At 40.6% G+C, this 22,151-nt stretch overlaps 2 protein-coding genes and 1 long non-coding RNA gene across 3 annotated transcripts; all 3 read left to right on the top strand.

The window, feature by feature from the left end:
- The first annotated feature begins 333 nt into the window (after window positions 1–333).
- Window positions 334–4,570, top strand: LOC126373377 (uncharacterized). The gene is made up of 4 exons (XM_050019535.1): window positions 334–573; window positions 2,108–2,314; window positions 2,626–2,791; window positions 4,439–4,570. The coding sequence occupies exons 1-4, from the start codon at window positions 502–504 to the stop codon at window positions 4,564–4,566; spliced, it is 573 nt and encodes a 190-aa protein (XP_049875492.1). The 5' UTR covers window positions 334–501; the 3' UTR covers window positions 4,567–4,570.
- Window positions 4,571–11,642: 7,072 nt separating this feature from the next.
- Window positions 11,643–15,059, top strand: LOC126373381 (uncharacterized). Its single transcript, XM_050019542.1, has 4 exons — window positions 11,643–11,892; window positions 12,492–12,683; window positions 13,701–13,863; window positions 14,825–15,059. The coding sequence occupies exons 1-4, from the start codon at window positions 11,821–11,823 to the stop codon at window positions 14,938–14,940; spliced, it is 543 nt and encodes a 180-aa protein (XP_049875499.1). The 5' UTR covers window positions 11,643–11,820; the 3' UTR covers window positions 14,941–15,059.
- A 2,369-nt stretch (window positions 15,060–17,428) lies between these two features.
- LOC126373402 (uncharacterized) lies at window positions 17,429–22,151 on the top strand. The gene is made up of 4 exons (XR_007567303.1): window positions 17,429–17,641; window positions 19,538–19,717; window positions 21,001–21,139; window positions 21,971–22,151. It is a non-coding gene; the product is annotated as an uncharacterized LOC126373402 (long non-coding RNA).

The following is a 22,151-nucleotide window of genomic DNA, read 5'->3' as shown; positions in this document are numbered from 1 at the left end:
ATTGTAGATTTGCCGCAGATGGCAATAACTACTTGGCCGGACAAATGGGGAGCGCTGAGGGCTCTCACCCGGTACAAAATTTTAGACAACAGGCCTGAGGGTGCCCAGTTGGGCGCGAACCTCGGCTCAGGGCGTCGTCTGAGAGATTATATTGAAAGAATTAATCGACGCTAGTGTCGTAGAAATCGTCGACCACGCCGGCGGGGTCGGTGTCGGGGCCCTGAAGTGTTTGTTGTCGCGAGCTGATTGGCCACCTCTATAGCTAGAGTGGTCGGGTCGTCAAGGTCGTGTACTTAACGTGCCGAAACGCGGAACCAGTTACTTTTTATAGCGATCAATGTGAAGTCATCTGGTTTTGGCTGGCGTGTTTATTTGGGTATCGCCAGACGACGCGCAACATTCGCGTTTATAATCTATGCCAGTCGTCTTGATGCTACGCGTTACCAAACATCTAAATCGCAAAAAGAATAAAATTAGAAGTGAACAGGAAAACAATACAAAATGAAAAGAGAAGGATTCAATTGCTCGTGGAATTTGGAGACTGGGAGTTTTACCTTTGGTGTATTTAATGCTGTAAGTATTCACTACTTTTAAATTTTATACCACTTAAGTGGGTTTGTTTTGGTTCCGTATTTTAAAATATTTGAGGAGTCGATGACTCCATTCAGAAGAATAGTACAACTATATCTACTACACTATATCGGACACTCCACATACAAAACTATTAGGTACTCTTATCGTGTGCCGCCTAAAGCGTAAGTACGAGCGAGACAGACAAATCACGCGGTCCCTCTTACTCCTTAGCGGCTTACGGCCATTTAAAACTAAAGTAAGACCCAGAGGGGATGAGGTCAGCGCCCGATATGAATCGGTGCGGGGCGGAGAATTACCGTTCTATACGTAGTTATACTTACTATTATTGTTTATTCCATGACTACCTGTAGTTTGTTCATAAAAGCTATTTTTTCAGAGAACTGATAGGTACTAAGTGGTTCTAGTTGTTATGGTTCAAAAGTGATTTTCGTTAAAACTGGACTTATGACATTTTGTATTGAGATGTCACAAAATATTATCACGCGGCTATGTTATCTCGGGAAACGTACCTGTTCTATATAATTATTTATGTAGACTTAGTTATTCAGCAAAAAATCTTGAGTCGATTTTAGTTCCCCAGTGTATTTTATCACATTTTAGCGAGGACAAACACGGCTGTAGAAAAAGAACCCTGGGACAGAATCTGATAGGAAAAGCTTAAGCTTTCATTACATGCAAATCTCATCAATGGACGTTCTTGAACCAGTTTCGCCCATTTTCCTTTGTGATAAATTGCTTTAAAACCGAGGAAACCCGTCTGAACAATGAGTTCCGAAAAAGAAAAGCCAACAGTTGGAAAAAAGCAGTTTTGATTGACAATAAGTTTTGCTGTTTTCTTCTTTCCGAATTTAAGGTTAAAATATAATACTATGATTAATATTTTACTGTTACGCTGCGCAAAGGGTGAAAAAATATAACCACAACAATATGTTTGTTTACTCAAATAGTATGGGGAACTGTCAAAATTTAAGAACACTTGGGAGAAATAGACAGTTTTTATCCTCAATCTTTATTCCCATTGTTATTCAGAATTTGCCTTTCAACTGTTTTAAGACAGTAGTTAAACAAAAACTTTACAAAAAAGGTTATTATAAAGTTAGTGATTATTTAGAAGGTATGAATGCATGGGATTATCTGTTTGAGAACTGATATTAGGCAGCTAAATTACTCAATTGTATACCAATATTTTATGTTTATTTTTATTTTTTTAAAGAACGTCTAGGGCCCTGTGCCGAGGTTTTCCTTGCAGCTTCTTTTCCCCGGCTATACAGGTTGTGAGAAGCTGCAGTAGTTTTAGGCGGATGAGACGTTCGTTATGTAAAAATTGACGATTCAAAGTGTAACTATGTTACCAACTAAATAAAGATATTTTTGAATTTGAATAAACTTTTGCGAGAAAGCTGCAAACATGCTAGGCGTCTATTATGCCTGATAGTGATGTACCTATCTACTCTTTCCCCGACTGCGTCAAGGAAAAAGGAGGGTTATTAACGTTTTTATTTCTTCATTTCAGATTATATCAAGTTTTGGATTTATTGCGAGCGTGGTGTTTGCGATATATGCAATACACCAACAAATATATTATGAGCTTAATCATCACCACGCACATTTTTATTACCATTTCGGTCCCCTTGCTTCGGGGTCCATGATTTTGACGACCACAGGCGTCTTAGGGATCTCAGTCGCATTTGCCGTCATACTTTGCATAGGAATTCGTCAGGTTTGTATACTAATAAGTACAATTAGTTCTTGTCATACATTACAATACGCAATATCATATAGGAATGTTTTGATGACGTAGTTGTTTGTTAAAGTTAGAAATTGGATAGATGATCAGGGTTCGCACAAAATATTATTTCTTACTTTTTATGAGACAGATTTAACCCCTTAAACGCCGGAACGATCTCACAATGTAAAATCTATTGTGTCTGGTATCTCGGCATATGAGAGGTTAAAAGTCGGCTTAATATTTTTTGACTACTTTTTATTTGTTAATTTTAAGATAGTTTTTGTGCTTATTTTTGTTTCTAGAGGAAAGCTGAGTACGTGAAGTGGTACTTTGTATATGGAATCGTAGTGAACGGACTGGTCCTAGCAACTGTACTTGCTCTGATCATAATTATTATAGAATTTATAGACGACGTCGATAGCACTGCGCCCATGATTTATACTTGCATCGCCTTGGTCGTATTGTCTTGTAAGTATATTACTTATCCTCGTAAGAACCGGATATCCAGAATCCAGACACAATAGTTAAACAATGGGATTTGATTTTAAAATGCATCTGAAAAAGGCAATCTTTAGGAGGTACATTCATGAGCAATATTATGTACCCACTTTAGAACCCTATCGCACTATAATATTATTTGACATTTAAGGAGACTTACGGTTTCATTTGCCAAAAAAGTTAATGAGACATGGTTTCAAAGTGTACATATTAATACTCGTGACCGTATAACCTATACAGGGTGTTAGTGACACGGTACCGAATACTGAGCGGATGATTGAGACCATGATTCCGAGGTTATATCAAGTTGAATTTTTCGCCGCAAAAGTCACCATCATTGAGCCAGGCTCTTGTCGGTATAGTTTCTCCATTCTTGTCTATCAAGGGAGTCACTCAAGGGAGGGGGTCTCACTTCCTCGTAAGACTCGACGTTCGCCTGGCACAAAAGTATCGAACTGAAAATAACTTAATAAAAAACTAATATTTTCATGAAACTAGAACTCATAATCACGACGTTGATTCAGAGAATGATTCAGAGAATCATCCCTATCAGTTTTCGTACCTAAATACTGGTGGACGCATCTAAGGCCTGCCATCTAATGCCTCGTTCACATGTGACGAGTTAACCGGCGAGACAATGTACTTGGCCTATAAAGTTGACACACAAAATAAAGTAGGTTGATTTTTATTTTAGTTAGTACTCAGCCAAGTGCACTACGAGTATGTCCCTGTTTACACGCCAAAAACTGGAGGGAGTGTCCATACCCCCTCCACTCTGGTGACTCCTCCTCCAGTACATACTTCCACCAGTCTACAGGTTGCTGGAAGTGATTGGGATAGCAGCCGATTAAATTTTTGCCGATGACACTTTAGTCGACTTTACAATAAAATATATCACTGGAAAATTTCCATATACCTATCCGAGAATTAGCGCGCGCAATCAGTTCCACTAATTGTAGTGCACTTTACCCTTTCCTTATTCCTTGAAATATTAAACAATATTAATATACACACATAAGATTACGCCAATTTCCCGTTCGGGTAGTCAGAGACCACGGAGTTCGACTTACCTACCACGATCCTAACACACTACTTTCACCTCTTCCTCACATCAATGTTGCATACTCGCCGCGACGCCAGTTTAGACTGTTTAGTCCTGGTCTTTCTTTAAAATATCCTCCCTAATAATATCTCTTACCTAATCTATTTGACTCTAGCCATAGAGGCAGCCAATCAGCTCGCGACACCAAACACTTCAGGACCCCGATACCGACCCCGCCGGCGTGTTCGACGATTTCCCTTAATCAACGCTTATCGCTATCGACCCACTAGGGTCGATTAATTCTTTCAAATATTTTTCATCTCAAACGACGCTCCGATCCCAACTGGGCACCCTCAGGCCTGTTGTCTTAAACGTTGTACCGGGTGAGAGCCTTCAGCGCTCCCCATTTGTCCGGCTAAGTAGTTAATGCCATTTGCTGCAAATCTACAATAAATCACTCCAAATAAATAAAGAAAAAAAGTATATTTGATCCCACTACTGGGCAAAGGTCTCCCTTGGTTCTTCCTTCTTATATTAATATTACTCGTAATTATTTTAATAATTTATTGTTTCAGCGCTATTTGCCCTGATCTTGGTGATTATTCGTGGCACGTACAAGAAATTCGAACGAGAATTAGAGGCGAGCCGTCAATACGGTCAACTACCAGCAGTAGCGGTAGCAGGGCCTATGGCGGCCCAGTAATAACCTTGACACCAGGGTTGAAGGGGTTGGTAATCCACTTCATAACCCACACGATAGAAGAAGACCCCAGCGGTCAACTGGCAACTTTCAGAGAGATAATTCAAAATGACCTATACATTTTTTTTCTAATCCTAATGGATATGTTACCAAAACCCGCACCCCAACCCGCACTGGGCCCGCGTGATGGTTTAAGGCCCGATCTCCCTATTCATCCATAGGGAAGGCCCGTGCCCCAGCAGTGGGGATGTTTATGGGCTGATGATGATGATGATGTTACCAAATATTTACATATTATACTCGAAGCGTAATAATAATAAACTGTTTTATAAAAAAAATATTTTTATATATTTTTCGTTACCCTAAACCGGTCATTGTACAATCAGTGTACAGTCATGAGCAATATAATGTACCCACTTTAGGACTCTGTCGCACTAACATATTTGACATTTAGTGAGACTTACAGTTCAATTTGTCAAAAAAGTTAATGTGACATGGTACCAAAGTGTATACATATTAATGCTCGTGACTGTACCTATTCTATTATTTTACCGTATTTGAATTATCACTATTTATCACTGTCGATTGTCATAATCGTTTGCAACTTGGCTAAGCCCTCAGGGATATTATATTAGGCCAAGTAGTCAAATATAGATTGGATAATTTATTTTTTAACTAGCTTTTGCCCACGGCGTTAAGTTCGGGGTAACACGGTGCCTAATATATCAATTATTATTTTCCTACCTCGAAAACTGCGAAAAGTCATGTATAAAAAAAAGTTCACTCCCTCTTTGAAAGGGTGGGAACAAATTTAAAAACAAATAGTCTGCATAAGTACCAAATTTTAGTTTTCTACCTTGACAATGGCGGAATGCAGACAAACAAACAAACAGACACACACACACACATACACTTTCCCATTTATGATGTCAGTATGGATTATACAACCACGATTTCGACGCTCTCAATGCCTTTATTTTTAAAAGTACAGTTATGCCGGTCTTACCCAAGGAATTCGAAAGCTTCGGTATCAACATTGATATTTTCGTGCGATACTGACAGAACTAGGTTTTCCCCAGTGAATTTGTTTTTTTTTTTTTTTTTTTTTTTTTTTTTTTTTTTTTTTTTTTTTTTTTTTTTTTTTTTTTGACGTGACTTATTGTAGATTTGCCGCAGATGGCATTAACTACTTGGCCGGACAAATGGGGAGCGCTGAAGGCTCTCACCCGGTACAACGTTTAAGACAACAGGCCTGAGGGTGCCCAGTTGGGCGCGAACCTCGGCTCAGGGCGTCGTCTGAGAGGAAAAATATTTGAAAGAATTAATCGACCCTAGTGGGTCGATAGCGATAAGCGCTGAATGAGGGAAATCGTCGACCACGCCGGCGGGGTCGGTATCGGGGTCCTGAAGTGTTTGGTGTCGCGAGCTGATTGGCTGCCTCTATGGCTAGAGTAATCGGGTCGTCGGGATCGTATATTACGTCCTTCGGACGCCGATACTTTTCAGTACCGTCCCTAAGCGGGATGTATTCGGAAGCCGCAACTACCAGGGGATTTGGGTGGTGCGGAGCAGAATCGAAAAAACGTTTGGAAGCTAATTTGAGCCATTGGGCAATGGTTGGCAGACCTAGGTCAATGTGCAGATTTTCATTGCGAAGGAACCACGGAGCTCCCGTGGCTTTCCGCATGAAACGATTTTGTATTACCTGTAGACGGTGGATTTGAGAGGGACTCGCATGAGCGAAAACTACCCCTGCATAGGTCATGATCGGACGGATGCAAGTCGTGTAGATTTTCACCTTATTCCTAAGGGACAATTAACTTCGCTTGTTAAGAAGACAGTGAAGACGGCCCATTACAAACGCGGCGCGATCGCGCACACGTTTGATATGGGCCTTGAAAGTAAGACGTCTATCTAAGACTACGCCGAGATATTTGACTTGCTCCTCCCAAGGGATCGGCTTGCCAAACATCTTAATGATTTTAAGTTGACGGCGTGACCGTGGCGTGTTATAATAGCCCTTTGAAAAGTACACCGCTGCACTTTTCTCCGGGTTTACCTCGATTCTCCATTTGCGAAACCACTTGCCCAAGGCATTGGCCGCGCGTTGGAGGATTCCGGTCATCATAACTCGACCACGGCACGAAGAATAGATGGCTGTATCATCCGCAAATAAAGCTAATTCGGTATTAGGGGATTTGGGAATGTCACTAGTATACAATGAAAATAGTAAAGGGGAGAGGACGGAGCCTTGTGGGACTCCGGCATGTATCGGGTGCGGTGACGAGAGCGTCCCTTCTACGCGGTAGCGAAAGGTTCGATTTGAGAGGAAGTCTCGTATGATGTGCACGAGACGGTCTGGCACTCCCAGTGAATAAAGCTTGTAGATCAAGCCGTTGTGCCAGACTTTATCGAACGCTTTCGCCACATCGAAGAAGAGCGCTCCCGTAGCGACAGGTTTTTTTAAGTTTAATCTACTGGAGATATGTTCAACAATACGGTGCACTTGTTGAACGCAGGAGTGTTTGGTTCTAAAACCAAACTGCTCTGGTGGAATAAGACTATTGGATTCGGCGTAGTCCCGTAATCTAGCAAATATGAGCCGCTCATAAATCTTCCCCATGGTATTGAGGAGACTTATAGGGCGGTAACTGGAAGGTTCGTTTTTAGGTTTCCCAGGCTTTGGTATACCAATTACAATTGCTTCTTTCCACTGCTGTGGAAAGACGCAGTTGCTCATGGCGACGTTGAATATTGCCGTTAGTAAGCAGATGAGGGGAGCACCGAAGTTTTTAAGGACACGATTCGTGATACCGTCTGAGCCAGGGGCTTTTCGGGTATGAAATCTTTTGATGATACCTAGTACCTCTTCCTCAGTAACCTGTGGAAGAGGAGGATCGGTGGGAGGTACAGAAGCCCTACGCTGAACTTCAGAGTTCACCGTCGAGAGGTGCCTACGATCGATAGGGAGAGTACTGGGCGAACATTGGGCTTCGAGACTGTCGGCAAGGCATTCGGCTTTTTCGTCATCGTCAAAAGCGGGGGGTTGGTTAGGCCTATTGAGAGGAGGAGTAGGAACAACCGTATCCTTTTGAAGAGACCTAGACAGCTGCCAGATGGCCTGGTGGTGGGGCTCAATGCCGCTCAAAAGATTATCCCACCGATTCTGTCGCATGTCATTAATACGTTTTCTTACAGTATGCTGCAAGAGACGCAAATGACGGCGACATTCCTCGGTGCGATTGGAATCATATGCGCGGGTGGCTGCGTTTTTCTCCGTTAGCAGATCACGGATATCGGTAGGCAGTTTCCAGCGATGGTCTTCCATCTCCGGAACCTGTTTCGAACTTTCATTCAAAACCGACCTCACGTGATCCGTGAGGGAGTTAATAGCTGTCGAGGCCTCCTCTAAGGAGGCTATTTCTACTGGGATACTATCTAAGTATACTGAACTGGAAGACTGGAGGCCTTCGGCCACCTTCTCCCAGTCCAGTACTGTCTTAGGGGTTGCTGGATTATCAGGGGCGTCTAAACGGGAGCCTAGTTTTAATATAACAGGTCGGTGGTCGGATTGTAACTCGTGTAGTACTTCTATAGAACATAAACGTAAGTTTATGTTCTTTAGAAGCGCCAAGTCGAGTATTTCTGGTCTGTGGTTCAAGTCAGGGGGATATCTAGTGGGCTGCAATGGTGTTATTATATCATAATAGAGGGGCTCGGCTAGAGTTTCTAATACCCTGCCTCTTGTGTTTGTTGTTAAGCAACTCCAAGAAAGATGTTTAGCGTTAAGATCGCCAGCAATTATGACTGAATTACTGAGATTAAAGAGGGCTTCGAGGTCACTTCTAAGTAACCTCTTAGAGTTATTAGGAGATAGATAAGCCGACACTAGTGTGATTGGCTGATGTCCTGTCATGCCCACTCGACAGATCGAAGCCTCAATGTCAGTGAGGGCAGGCGGGTCTATAGGTATACAGTGAAGTGACTTTCTATAATAAATGAGAGTGCCCCCTTTGGGCGCAAAGATCCTGTCGTTTCGCACTAAATTATAATTCGCCATCTTGGGGTCGCGATTAGAAGGTTTGAGGAAAGATTCCTGCACTAATAAAATATCTACCTGATGATGTTTTACAAACTCGTGAATCTCTGCACGTTGACCTAAGATGCCATCAGCATTGAAAAAACCTATTGTAAGGGAACGCGGTTTGACTCTACTTTTATTCGTACAATCCATTATTAGGCTTTAAATTGGGACAGGGAGTCTAATAAACTGTCAAGTTGACTAAGGGCCGACTTAAAGAGAATACTAAATTCCCTAAACTGGTTGACAGGAAACGCAGAGGCCTGAGGGGCCATCGCAGGAACCGAACGAGGCGCAAGAGTGGCTGCAGGAATACCTAAGTTGCTACTAGGTTGGGCGCGGAGCGGATTTGTGGGTCGGACGATTGCCGGGGGACGAATCCATGCGGATGGACGCTGTGGCGCGAGTTTGGTTTGCGTGAGTGGCAGAGCCGGGAAATCGCGAGTAGAGTGCGAGGAAGGGGCCATATGGGCCTTAGTGGGACCGGGTTGGGAAGCTGCAGCGCGGGCTGCCCTTCGTTGAGCTACCTTATGGTGGGTGCGTGGAGCCTTGGTGCATCCGCGATAGTTCGCAGGATGACCTTGCTGACCACACAGCACACAGCTAGGGGGTTCCACCTCGTTTTTGCCTCTAAGGCAATCCGAGGTAGCGTGATCACCTAGGCACTTTACGCACCTAGGCTTGGCATGACAATGCCTACTAGAATGCCCGTAAAGTTGGCATCTATGACATTGCGTTGGGGGGCCTCCCTTATGGGGAGTTTCAACTTTAAGGCCAGATAGACCGCAACAAGTCTTCAGGTTGAAGATCTTCTTGCCCTCATCCGTCCTTTCTAATATAACGGTGACCATGTCGTACGGGACTTGGCCACGACCGCGGTGCATACGGTGCACCTCGAGAGCCGGAAAACCGTTTTTAATAAGGTCCTCCTTAACAAGAGTGGTTTCCCACTCCTTAGGGATTCCCTTTAGAATAATACGGAGGATACGTTCCTCCGGGAGGGCGTAGGTATGGAATTGTATTCCTCTACCTTTCAGAATCGAAGTGAGCTTTCTATGCTCAGAAGATGACGGGACCTGGATTTTGATCCCATCTTGGGTCGTGCGGGCGCTGGTGATTACGATGTTCTCCTCTTTCGCCCGAAGGGAGACTTCATTCCACCTATTTTTGTCCCTCATGTACAAGGGCGGAGGGGTGGGACCTTTTTGTACTTCAGTGACAGCCTTAGAAGGGCTGGAAGGGACCTTACGGACCTCGGGGATGGAAGAGGGGATCGACGTTCCCGAGGACGTTTTCTGAACCTTAGCAGGCTCAGATTCACGGTGACGGCGGGCTCGTTTTCCCTTACGGCCCTCCACGAGCGTGAATATGTCCTCCGAAGAGGACGACTCCACACACTCCGACGACGAATCGGACTCGGCAACGTCCATACGAACATCGCACGATACCTCATCGTCACCGGCGAGGAGGGAAGCAGGGGAAGGAGATGACGCGCGCGATTGGGACAAAGCAAGAGACGCGGTGGGGCGGGCAGGGTCGGGAAACGACGCGAAGGACGCGGTGGGGCAGGGGGTCGCGGGGAGACTGGGTGACGAAGCGCGGTCGGCACGAGGGCTATCAACGCGGGGCGCGGAAGGCAAAGTTAACGCCGCAACTTGCGGTACTAAACGGCATATCTCAGCGTAAAGCGCGCTGCTTTTATCCGCTAGGATATGCGTCAAAATGAGTTTACCGATTTCGGCCCACAGCTCGGAGCTGTCGGCCATTTTTAAGGGACGGCCAATCTGCTATAGAATAATTACTACCGCTTCGCAAAAGCGTTCCTCAGAGAATAAGCGGCGCAAGAAACTCTGAGGCGATCGCTCGCTAACTTTCGCAACTCGAGTGGGATTGCTCGAGGGTGTGTGAGAGTGAGTTTTGCCTCTTTGGTTGGGGTTAACAAAGAGGATGTGTGCTTATGGTGTGCCCTAAGCTGGTATCCCTTTGCCGATCTTATTGTGCAAGAGGGTTCCTATGCTCTAAGTGCGGAGGGTTTTTACACCCCGAAACACGAAGAGAAAAGAATAAGGGGTAGAGATTGGTCACTCTACCCCGGGTGACAGCTAGAGTCGACTAGGGTAGACCCCAAGGCCGGTGGTTCTAGCCCCGTCCGGGTAATATGCCTGCCTCAAAGTGAGGCAAGCGGACGCCCCAGGGCCACGTCCCACTCAGCTTAGTTAACACCGCAAGGTATCCACTGAGGACCACGAAACTGTGGTTTTAAATTAAGATCGATGCAACTGTAAAATAACAGTCGTTATTTTAACCTTGAAACTTAGATAAGCCAGCAAGTTCTGAGAAGAACTATTGTTGGCTCAATGTATGGCGGCAGGGTCACGCCAGCAGGTAGCCGGCAGACAATGGCGGCACGGGGCGCGGGGCGCGCGGCGGGGGGCTGCGGGGCGCAGCGCGGGGAGCTGCGGGGCGCAGCTCGGGACCTCTGAACAAACGACCGTTCGGGACGGCCGCTCGACGCAGAGTCAGTGAATTTGTAGGAATAATGATGTTTTTACGGTTTTTCCTTCAGGTGAAATTTTAGACTGATAGTCGCTTTAAAAAAAAACCGGACCTAACTAGTCTTCAGGTTCGGTAAGCGGTAGCGCACCTTGTGGAAACGGGACAACGTTAGTATAGTGATATTTAGTGGTTTATAATCAAATCTTGTGTCCGGGTGACAGCCCTCAGCGCTCCTTATTTGTCCGGTCAAGTAGTTAATGCCATTCGCGGCAAATCTACAATAAGTCACTTAAAAAAAATAATAATTAAGGCTCTGTGTGTGTTTTTCAAACTGTCCGCAAAATATTCTAGAAAGGCCGAACAGCTAGCTCCGACGCGACGCGACATAAGCATAATGCATCATGAGTGATATGGAACAAATGAATAGCGATCATGGTGACGTCACTGGTTTTGCTGCGCAGCCGGGCGCCACTGCGCGACCTCGACCGTTTATTTTGGTACTCGTCACAACAAGCGTCGAACGTTGCAACCAAAACAACGAATTTCCGACGTTCTTTTTACAAACTTTGGTTTTATTATTTTTAAAATTGTATTTTTCAATTATTATTTTTTTTTATTACTTTTTAAAATATAAAATAATTAAATTGCGAAATAGATTATTATAATACCTATTATACAAAATGACAAATAAAATGTGTTGTAGCTCGTGTAGTGTTGAGACCGGGTCGTTAGTGTTTGCTATCTTTAGTTGTGTAAGTATTCATAGTCACTATTATCTTAATGTTTTAAGTTATACCTATCTCTAGTAATAGATTATATAGTTTTTTTGGAGACCATTAATATATTTAAAAAATATATCACATGCATTCAGGTAGGTATTTACTTAGTCAAGGATCAGTTAACTACTCGACTGGAGGTACTTAGGTAAGTACTTTTAAAACAGAACCACCTGTTCAGTACAATTAGTGATTATATTTTAATAATAAGTATAACATTTTACAATCGTCTCAATGCGCGGTAAGAATGAATTGTAGCGTTGATAGCGACTCTCCGAACGGCGAGTCTCTTTACGGCGAGTGGCCTTATTTTCCCTCTACGTCGAGCGAGTTTTGATGTTATAGTCAAAGATCTGTCAAAGTACGTAAACTAATCAGTCGATAATAGGTCGATCGATTCTCTTCTATCCAAGTAGGTACCTACCTAAATTGGAATTAGAATATTTTTTACAGACAGTTGTGTTGGTATTTTCAGTTAAATAAAAGAAACACTTTTCGTGTAACCTTCACTAAGCTCTTGTATTAGTTTGCAACTACTAAATACTGTTGTTATATACTCTATTTCTTTATTACAGGTTTTATTTTGCATCGCAAGTCTCCTGGGCATAGGAATTACGTTGTACTCAGTATATGTCCACATTTCGAGCGTGGTCCATAGTCGCACAACATTTTTTGGCCCTTTTGCGCCTTTTACTATGATACTGCTGACCACATTGGCTATAATAACTTTCGTATTCACAAGTATCCTGTGGTGGGGAGTCCATAAGGTTTGTATTCAAAACTTTTAAGTACCTATAAAACTAAACTTGTCCTACTAAAAATGGCGGACATGTAGTCGTTGCTTGAGTCATGGCATATTATTATGGCTACTACATTGTATTGATTTTCATCAGTTTATCATCTTGTGAAGTCGTGATCATGGTACTTGCAACAGTGTTAAGTGAGATATCGGAAGTCTCATATCCCTGATGTAACTCGATAAAACCCCGTTTTTATGTTTTAATTACTTATTATTAAGTTTTATATTATTTACTAGCGACCTGCCCCGGCTTCGCTCGGGTGCAATACTGAGGAAAAAATGAAATTATTTACGACATCACATTAAAAACCTCAAAAATCACAGTATTTCTCCAATAATTAATGGATATTATTATACATATAAACCTTCCTCTCAAATCACTCTATCTATTAAAAAAACCGCATCAAAATCCGTTGGGTAGTTTTAAAGATTTAAGCGTACATAGAGATATAGGGACAGAAAAAGCGACTTTGTTCTATACTATGTAGTGATGTTCGCGTTAGACCCCAATCTCACCAGCCTATTGGTAAGTTACGATGTGGCCTAAGGGTGCTCCTCACGGATTAGAAGAAAGAAGTTGGATGGGCCAAGTGAGCGCGAAACGCGCGCCATATAAGTGCTTATGAGCAAATAGTTCATACTTCAACTTTGCATTCCACTCGTCCGTAAACTTTACGACCCACGGAGCTCCGCTATAGTACATTAAAAGGTCGTCTTATGCATTAGTCGTAAAAGATGACTTGTGACTCTGAATGCTTTATGATGCGCAATGTGCATTATTTTTTGCCGGAAAATAAGTAAAATAATACTCTTATCTTCTTTTGACGTTTCGGAAAAGTATCTAAAACTTTTACGTATGTTAAAACTCTTGTCATACTTAGTAGCAAAGAGTACCTATTTATATAGATGATAGAGCATCTCGGGCCTCCGCCTGACCGGAGTAGACTAGAGGAACCAATTGTGATATATATTTTTTTATTTTTAGAGGAAAGCCGAATACGTGAAGATATACTTCGGGTATGGAATAGTGGTGCTGGTACTGTGTCTGGCGTCTTCAGTAAGTTTCAGCATGTTCTTCTGGCAGGATGAGGGAGATGGCGGCGAGACATTTTTTAGAATATCCAGTGTCGTTATGATATTTGTGTCACGTAAGTATTTCCAGAGCTACCTTGAGTTTATATGCTGGACTGGGAGTGAATTCTTCTTCTTGTGGGTTATGAGATGGGTTACCAACCTCATCAACCCTAGTGTCAGGGTTATTATTGAGCCGCTAAAGGCCCCTGACATAGCTCATATAACGACTACATACATTCATCAGTAAGTAGTGACCGGGACTAACAGTTTAACGTGCCTTCTGAAGCACGCGGTATCTTACTGTCGGACAATCAGGTGATCAGCCTGTAATGTCCTAACCAAACTAGGGGTCACAAAGTAATGTTTGTGATATGTCCCCACCGGGGTTCGAACCCGAGGCCTCCGGATCGTGAGCCCAACGCTCAACTACTGGAATAAGAACCAGTGATGTGCCGGTCCTACTTTGAGAACGTTTCCGGCAGTTAATAGGCGCAAAGTCTATGTAAAAAGTTATATAATGTATCGTAATCTCGCAATCTCGAAAATCTCGTGGTCGTATTCATATTAATCACAACATTCAGGGTTATTGACCCCAAATGGCAGTACCTATCCCGATCACTGTTTATTAAAGTGAGTTTATGTACCAAAGTGTACTTAGGAATTCACTCTCTCTCTTTACTTAAGAGCTGCGCTCTTGTCGGTGGAGTAATCGCCATTCCTCTCTTCTTCCCACCAAAACCTTTACCTCCTGATACGACACGACCTGCACCTTCTCTTTTACTAAGGAATTCAGTTGTCTATATTTTACATCGTGAGGAAACCCACAATCTCGAGAAATGCGTTTCAGAAGTATGTGATTTAATCTTTACCAGGCTGGTTTTCTCTTCGCGGGTTGGAAGGTCAGACAGGCAGTCGCTTCTGTAAAAAACCGGACCTGTCAAATCTGCAGGTTAGGTAAACGAACCCCGTGAGAAACGAGATAATGCTAGGAGATGAGTTATTGTCTATATTAAACATAATAATCTTTCTTTTCAGTGTTATTCTCTCTTGCCTTAGTCATGATCCGTGCCACATATAAGAAGTTTGAGCAACAATCAACGCCATATAATAATCAATACAGACACACGGAATTACTCGACGAGAAATGTTAATTAAAATCATATTAATTCTCTTAATATAGTTTTCTATTGACCTATAATCTAAGTCTCTGAAGCATTTATATTATATTTTATATATCTACTCAAAAACAATAAATACTTTTGTATAATAACTTGATTTTTTATTTTAAATCAAAAATTGGGACAATAAAATTTAAGTAGGTAAGTATGTTTATTGTTATTATTGATATTAAAATATAACTTCCTTTTTTATTATTAATAATTATTATTCCTTTCCTTTTACAAATTCAGATCCCTATCTCCCCTAATCGCTGCACAATAATGTAAAATGTGTTCAGGCCATCATTCTAAGTTAATATCAAGAGGAATATTCCGTTGTAAAAGTATGGTACAGAAAATAAATTATAAAGACACAAAAATGTTCATGTATTTTACGACGGCGACGGAAAATTCCTCTTGATATTAACTCAGAATCATGGTCTGAATCATCCCACTCAGTATTCGTTACGATGTCACTAAGACCCTGTATTAAATGGTTTAAAAAGAGAATGTTTTAATATAAAGTTTTCGAAACCGCAAAAGCTGGGTTTTGATGAGAGTGAATGCAATGAAAGTAGTATATCAGGATTACAAGTGAAATTCCATAGTCTCTGCCTACCGTAATGGAAATTACCTATGCGTAATCGGAATATCCTTGATTTTGATGTTCTTAATGCACTTACTAATAAGAATTTGAACTTTTGACTCGATATTTTCGGACGGTTGACTCAATCAACCGAAGGGGGTATGGAGCATACTCCACCACGCTACTCCAATGGGCTTATGTATCTAAGTAAGTACATAAAAAGTGTTCGGAGAATGCGTGACTTACATTCGTAGTGTCACGCACGGGTTCGAATACCGGGTCGGGTTCTAAACCACTGAATTCGATTTTATAACTTTGTATTCATATTTGGATCAAAGATAATTGATTGAAAACCTGACCTGTCAAATCTTCAGGTTTGATAAGTGGACCCTGTAAAAACGGGATAACGTTTTTTAGCGAGATGACGATGATCATAGATCATAGAAGTAATTGATTCACATGGTTTCCATGATTTGTAGCAATAGGCTTGCCACGGAATACAAGGAAGAGGTTGGAAGGGCCAAGCGAGCGCCAACGCGCGCCATACAAATTGAATATGAGCAAATAGTTCACACTTCAATTTTGCACTTCACTCATGCGCTAACTTTACGACCCACGGAGCTCCGCAATATTATATTAAAAGGTAGTCTTGTGCCTTTTACCCTGCAGGGAAAAAACAAAATATCGACTATCATGCAAGGAGATCCCCTTATCACAGGAAAGTTAAAAACCTTAGTATGATCGGCTATTTATCAAAATTATACTTTTCTAGGATTATTCCAGACGTACGGCCGAGTTCCATCTCTATTTGGTGGATATCCTAACTATTCGCACAAAGCGCTTCGCATCGTCCTTCATTATGCGCACTACTAGGGAGTGGAATTCTCTACTTTCTTATGTATTTCCGAATGCATGTAACTCGGATGCTTTCAAGGCCAGAGTGAACAGGCACCTTCTGGTCAATGATTGATTGATTTGATTTCAAAAGTCTTTATTACACATTAATAGATTACAGTATTACAGACACAGTCTAACAATACTTACAAGAATGAATTTAGTACAAATATTTCGCCGGCCATAAAGCCATACGGAAATTTATGACACATACATTGAGAACTATTTTGAAAAGTTAACTATGTTGGCATTATCAATCAGGAATGGAGTATTAATAATACCCACACAGCCAACCTATATCACACAGCGACAATTTATATGAATGTAGATGGTAATATGAGAGTACAGTACGTTCTCATTTATAGCAGCTAAGAATATAAATAATATTAAGTAATAAGCAATAGAATGCCAACAATCATCGCAACAAAATGTAACATTAACATTGGTAGGTAGACTTCACAGCGCGCGGGCAATGCCTTCGGGCAAGTTTGGGGCCAAGAGCAAACCCATCAAAGTTAAAAGAAAATCTTACGAAACATCATGATAAAATTGCAGCCTATCACATAAAATATGCATAGCCGGTGAAGTGGCTATGGAATTTGGGAAGCAGTAGAGCTAACGTAGTTATCTGTTTGCAGGAGTAGAAGTAAAAGAGAGTGGGGTTGACCTGGCGACAGCGGTTCTCATACAAAATGCGCGAGGTATTTTCCAACTTTTTCTTCTATTACGTGAGACTTGCCCCCTATTACTTGCGACTGGGGAATATGTGTGTAATTGTGTATACTATACCTACACCTACTGCCTACCCTTACGGGGATAGAGGCGTGATGCTATGTTATGTTTACTAGATGTTCTCATGTTCTCTCTATCATTTTCATATTCATACTTACATAGTGCAGAGAGAAGACCTTGGATACAATATACTTATTTACAAACAGTTCCGCGAATTCAGTTCCTTATCATACACATGTACAATATCGCGAATAGGAGTGAGTATAGCTTGCAATGCACCGCCATTCGTCGCAACTTCACTATTGTTTTGCCCGAGAAGACAGTACACGTATTTCCTTGTACATAATTATATTAAATTATACATCTACCAAGTGACATTACAACGGGAAATAAAAACAAATACTTATTGGAAAGTATCAATGCTTTAAAATGTCTAGTGCGAAACTATTGAAATGCTGTTTCTTTATGGGGATTTTTAATTCTGTGAGTATATTTTAGGTTTGTTATTATTGTTTGGGATTTATTTGTGATAGTCATGTCTTCATAGTCTATCTTCTCCTTTCTTCCATAGTATATGTAGTTAGTAGTTAAATATTTATATTTATTTATTTATTGTAATAATCCACCTCACAACCCACACGATAGAAGAAGATTGTCTTAATTATATGTTTATTATTGTAATGTAGTTTATATACTCGTAAGTATCTCTTCTATCTATCTCTGTAGGTTTTTTTTTTATATGTATTCCTTTGATGCACTGTCCTGCTATATCATATATCAAAGGTTGTCTGGAAGAGATTGCTACTTAGCAATAAGGCCGCCTGTTGTATTCTTTCTATTTCTATTTTGTTTTGTATTTTTGTATTTCCCGTGCGTGCAATAAAGTATTTGTTATGTTATGTCACTGCGCATATTTATAAGTAAAATATAGACTAGATAGATTATGATGATGGCGCACATAATTATTCGCGCGTTGCTTTAAATTCGTTCCTCAAAAACAATATAGATGGCGCTGTACAGATTTTTCTTCGTTGGATTGCAGACATATGCATCTTTTATCTTTTTTTTTGGATATCAATGATGCCCTTTTTTATTACACCCAGGTTGTATCTGTCACCCATTACGATTCTGATCAAAATAAAGAAAAGAAATAAGTTAGGTTGGTAAGCAGTTACCTACGTACTTATTAATTAAGGCACTCTATATTTAGATAGACGCAACAATGGGATCAGATAGGCAAGATATCAGCATATCTTTTATTTCCTGTGTGTGCAATAAATATTTGTTAAGTACGTTATCTTTTTTTTTTGCAATGCAAGTGCGATATCGGAGTAGATGCCAACCTAGATGTAGGTACTTTTTTACAAATTGCCAAAACATGTCTATGAAAATTATTATTCCAAGTTAACTTATGTTATTAATTGACTATTAGATATAAGTTCATATTATTAGTAGAGACTCTTTCCTGCAGACAAACTGTTTAAACAGTTTTGCAGGGCATTGACAAATTGTATTTTTTAGTATTAAGATTTAAGAAATAACTAAACAAAAAAAAACACAAAAGGAAAACGGTTTTTTGGCGGGAACGTGAACGACATGGTTGCCTTCTTCATTGAATAATCTGAATAATTAATACGATCTCGCTGGTATGCAAACCGATTGACATGGGCTGTCAACTTAATTGCTGGCCAATGTAATTTTTTTTAAGGTTGTTTTATATTTGTGCTTACCCGTCCCATTCCTTTTTGGCGGAAAGGAAAATGACAGGTAGTTATAAATTAAAATAAAATCATATATGATTTCTACAGGAATTAGCACCGTTCTGAATTGTTTTTTGTTTCACAAGGAGATAAACAAGTTTTAAAAAAATAGTTTGACAGTTCTAAAACTAGATCTATCTCTTTCTTGCATTTATCATTAGTTAATGACGGCACTGTTTATAAAACTAAACAATAAAATAAAAATAAGTAGTTCGCCTTAATTGGTGGAAATAGGTACCTATTAATTGGTAGGCGCCTGCGCCGCCGCCGCGTCTTCTTGGCGCCATTGCTGATATTGCTATAGCTAGATATTGCTATAGCTATGGTTGAGTTATGTATCTTTATGTATAATAAATAGCGTCTGCGTATTCTATTCTAATATGTGACTCATATAAGTATGTCTAACTTGGATAGACCATCCATCTAGTCTTGTTCAAATACCACAATCTAGGTAGGTATTGTGTTTTGACTAAATAGTTGTCTATCGGTGAACTGTCATGGAGTAGAAAACCCGTTATAAGTAGGGAGGGGAGTCTCATATCCCTGCTTTAAACGCGGTAAGAACCCGTTATTATGTGTTTTAAATGTGGAATGTAATGTTATTTTTCTTTATTTTCAGGTATTATATGCGCTATTAACGTGTGCTAGCCTAGCTTCATTTATATATTTAATAGCATGTTTATTGTTCGGTACTCCGCCAGATACCGTATATATCTTACTAGGGTGCGTTGTGTTTCTACTGAACTATGGTGCAATTTCTTTTGCATTTTCTGTTATTCTAGTCGTCGGTATTCGCAAGGTAAGGGAGTATTTACCACTATTTTTTTTGTATGTTAATTACTCGTTAGTAAGGCCAGGCGCGCACTACGAGTTTTTCGCAGCGCGGCAGAAAAAAGCAGCGGCATAATGACGCACTGTAATTCTGTACTTACCAAACAGTTTTAAATTTAATTGCGCGCACTTGACGGCAGAGCCACCGCAGCGGCGCAGTATTACATTGCGACATTATGCCGCTACTTTTTTCTGCCGCTCGGCGAAGAACTCATAGTGCGCGCTTGGCTTGGCTGGTAGGCTAAAATTTTTATATTCTCTTTTAAAAAAAATAAAATCCATTAATTGTCCTCGACAATTTATTTTAATTCAGTAAACATAAATAGCATAAATCTATTGCTGATAATTTGTACAACCTCTGTGTTGCATATGGGAAACCGTGATTACCAGAACCAAAACGAAAATATTTTTTTCAAATTGTCTGGAATCTAGTCGGCTTATTACAAAACAAAGACTAAAGATCAATACAATATAGTCGAAAGAAATCCATGGATTTAAAGATAATACCAGCTGGGTCTGCAGCACGGCATCCGAATGGTCGAAGCCCTCGATATAATTTGAACCGTGCGCCGCGCGGTTGCCATGGCGCGAGGGCAGGTTTAAAATACAGGGTATTAGTGACATCGTAACGAATACTGAGGGGAATGATTCAGACCATGATTCTCCGGTAATATCATGTGGAATTTTCACGTAATTTTTTAGGTTTTTTACATTATTTTCAATTCTATACTTTTGCGATGCATAATTCCACGTGATATTAACTCAGAGTAACGTGCTAAAATTCAGGGTATTAGTGACATCGTAACGAATACTGAGGGGGGATGATTCAGACCATAATTCTCAGTCAATATCCAATAAGTAATAAAACTCACGTAACTCTTTGTGTTTTTTAAATTATTTTCAATTCTATACTTTTGCGATGGAAAATTCCACTTGATATTAACTTGGAATAACGAGCTGAATCATACCCCTCAGAATTTGTTACGATGAATATTTTTTTTAATTGGTGTTAAATTTTAGTAGTTTTTTCAATTATTTTCTGTTTCATATTTTTGCGACGGAAAATTCCACTTGATATCAACTCAGAATAATGGCCTGAATCATCCCTCAAAGTTTTAGTTACGATGTCACTAACACCCAAAAAAGTCCCGCGATCTCATTATTGAGTAGATTCCGCATACAATTATTACGACTTGTCAAATAGTTCCATTGAAATAACAGATAATTTACTTCATAATTTTACTTTTTCAGAAAAACCGTAAGTACGTAGAAGTGTACTTAATTTACGATTTTATAGTGACCATGTTATGTATGACAGCGACAGTTGTTTACTGGGTCGTATTCAAAGGAGGACAAATCTCAATAAGTGCAGTTTCCTTAACAATGTGTTGTAAGTACCTATAATTTAATTATATTACAGACAAAATGTTGGTGTGAAGAACACAACATTGATGAAATAATGATTTTCAGTGACAGATGAAAATGAAGATAGATATTTTAACTATCAGCCAAGTGAAGAAAAAGATATGTTTTTGCATTTTCATATTCTCTGTGTAAGAAAAAACATATAATGTGGTTCTCTGTTCACCATAAGTGACCTGGGTATCGTAAAACTCCACTGCAAGTTTGACTGCAACATGACAGATGAACGATTATAATGGCGATGCTTTAATAACGGGTTCACCCGATTATTCTTCTTCTTCTATCGTGTGGGCTGTGAGATGGATGACCAACCTCATCAAGCCAGGTGTCAAGGTTATTGTGACTTAAGTAACGACTACGTACTTACATCAGTAAGTAGTAACCAGGACCAACGGCTTAACGTGCCTTCCGAAGCACGGATCATCTTACTTTTTGGACAATCAGGTGATCAGCTTGTAATGTCCTAACCAAATCACAAAGTAATTTTTGTGATAGGTCCCCACCGGGATTCGAACCCGGGACCTCCGGATCGTGAGCCCTATGCTCAACCACTAGACCACGGAGGCCACCCGATTACTGACGTGAATTAACTACCAAATAGGGACCGCAGAGACAACAGGTCCAGGTGGGCGCGAAAGTTCACCCCCTAGCGCATAGATATTGTAAAAAAGTAGGTTATAGTGGTTCGGAGGGCGGGTTAAGCAACCGGTCCCGGCTGATAAAGGTTGATGAGTTGGATCATTGATCTCACAACCCACATAAGAGAAGAAAGGTCTAATATGATACTTTCTCTTTTCAGGTATTAATCTGTTGATGTCTATAATAGCGCTCAAGACTTACAAGAACTTTAATACTGTAAGAAGACCAACTGCGGAAAATTTACTCATAACCCAAAATCAAATTCTATTTATAGAGAGTAAATGAGATTATTAGTTTAGCACCATTAAATTTAAGTACTTAACTAATACATAGTCAAACTA

The sequence above is a fragment of the Pectinophora gossypiella genome, chromosome 15 (genome assembly GCF_024362695.1).
Source record: "Pectinophora gossypiella chromosome 15, ilPecGoss1.1, whole genome shotgun sequence".
Taxonomy (NCBI): domain Eukaryota; kingdom Metazoa; phylum Arthropoda; class Insecta; order Lepidoptera; family Gelechiidae; genus Pectinophora; species Pectinophora gossypiella.
Note: the sequence above shows the minus strand (reverse complement) of the source record. Positions and strands in the feature narration are given on the sequence as shown.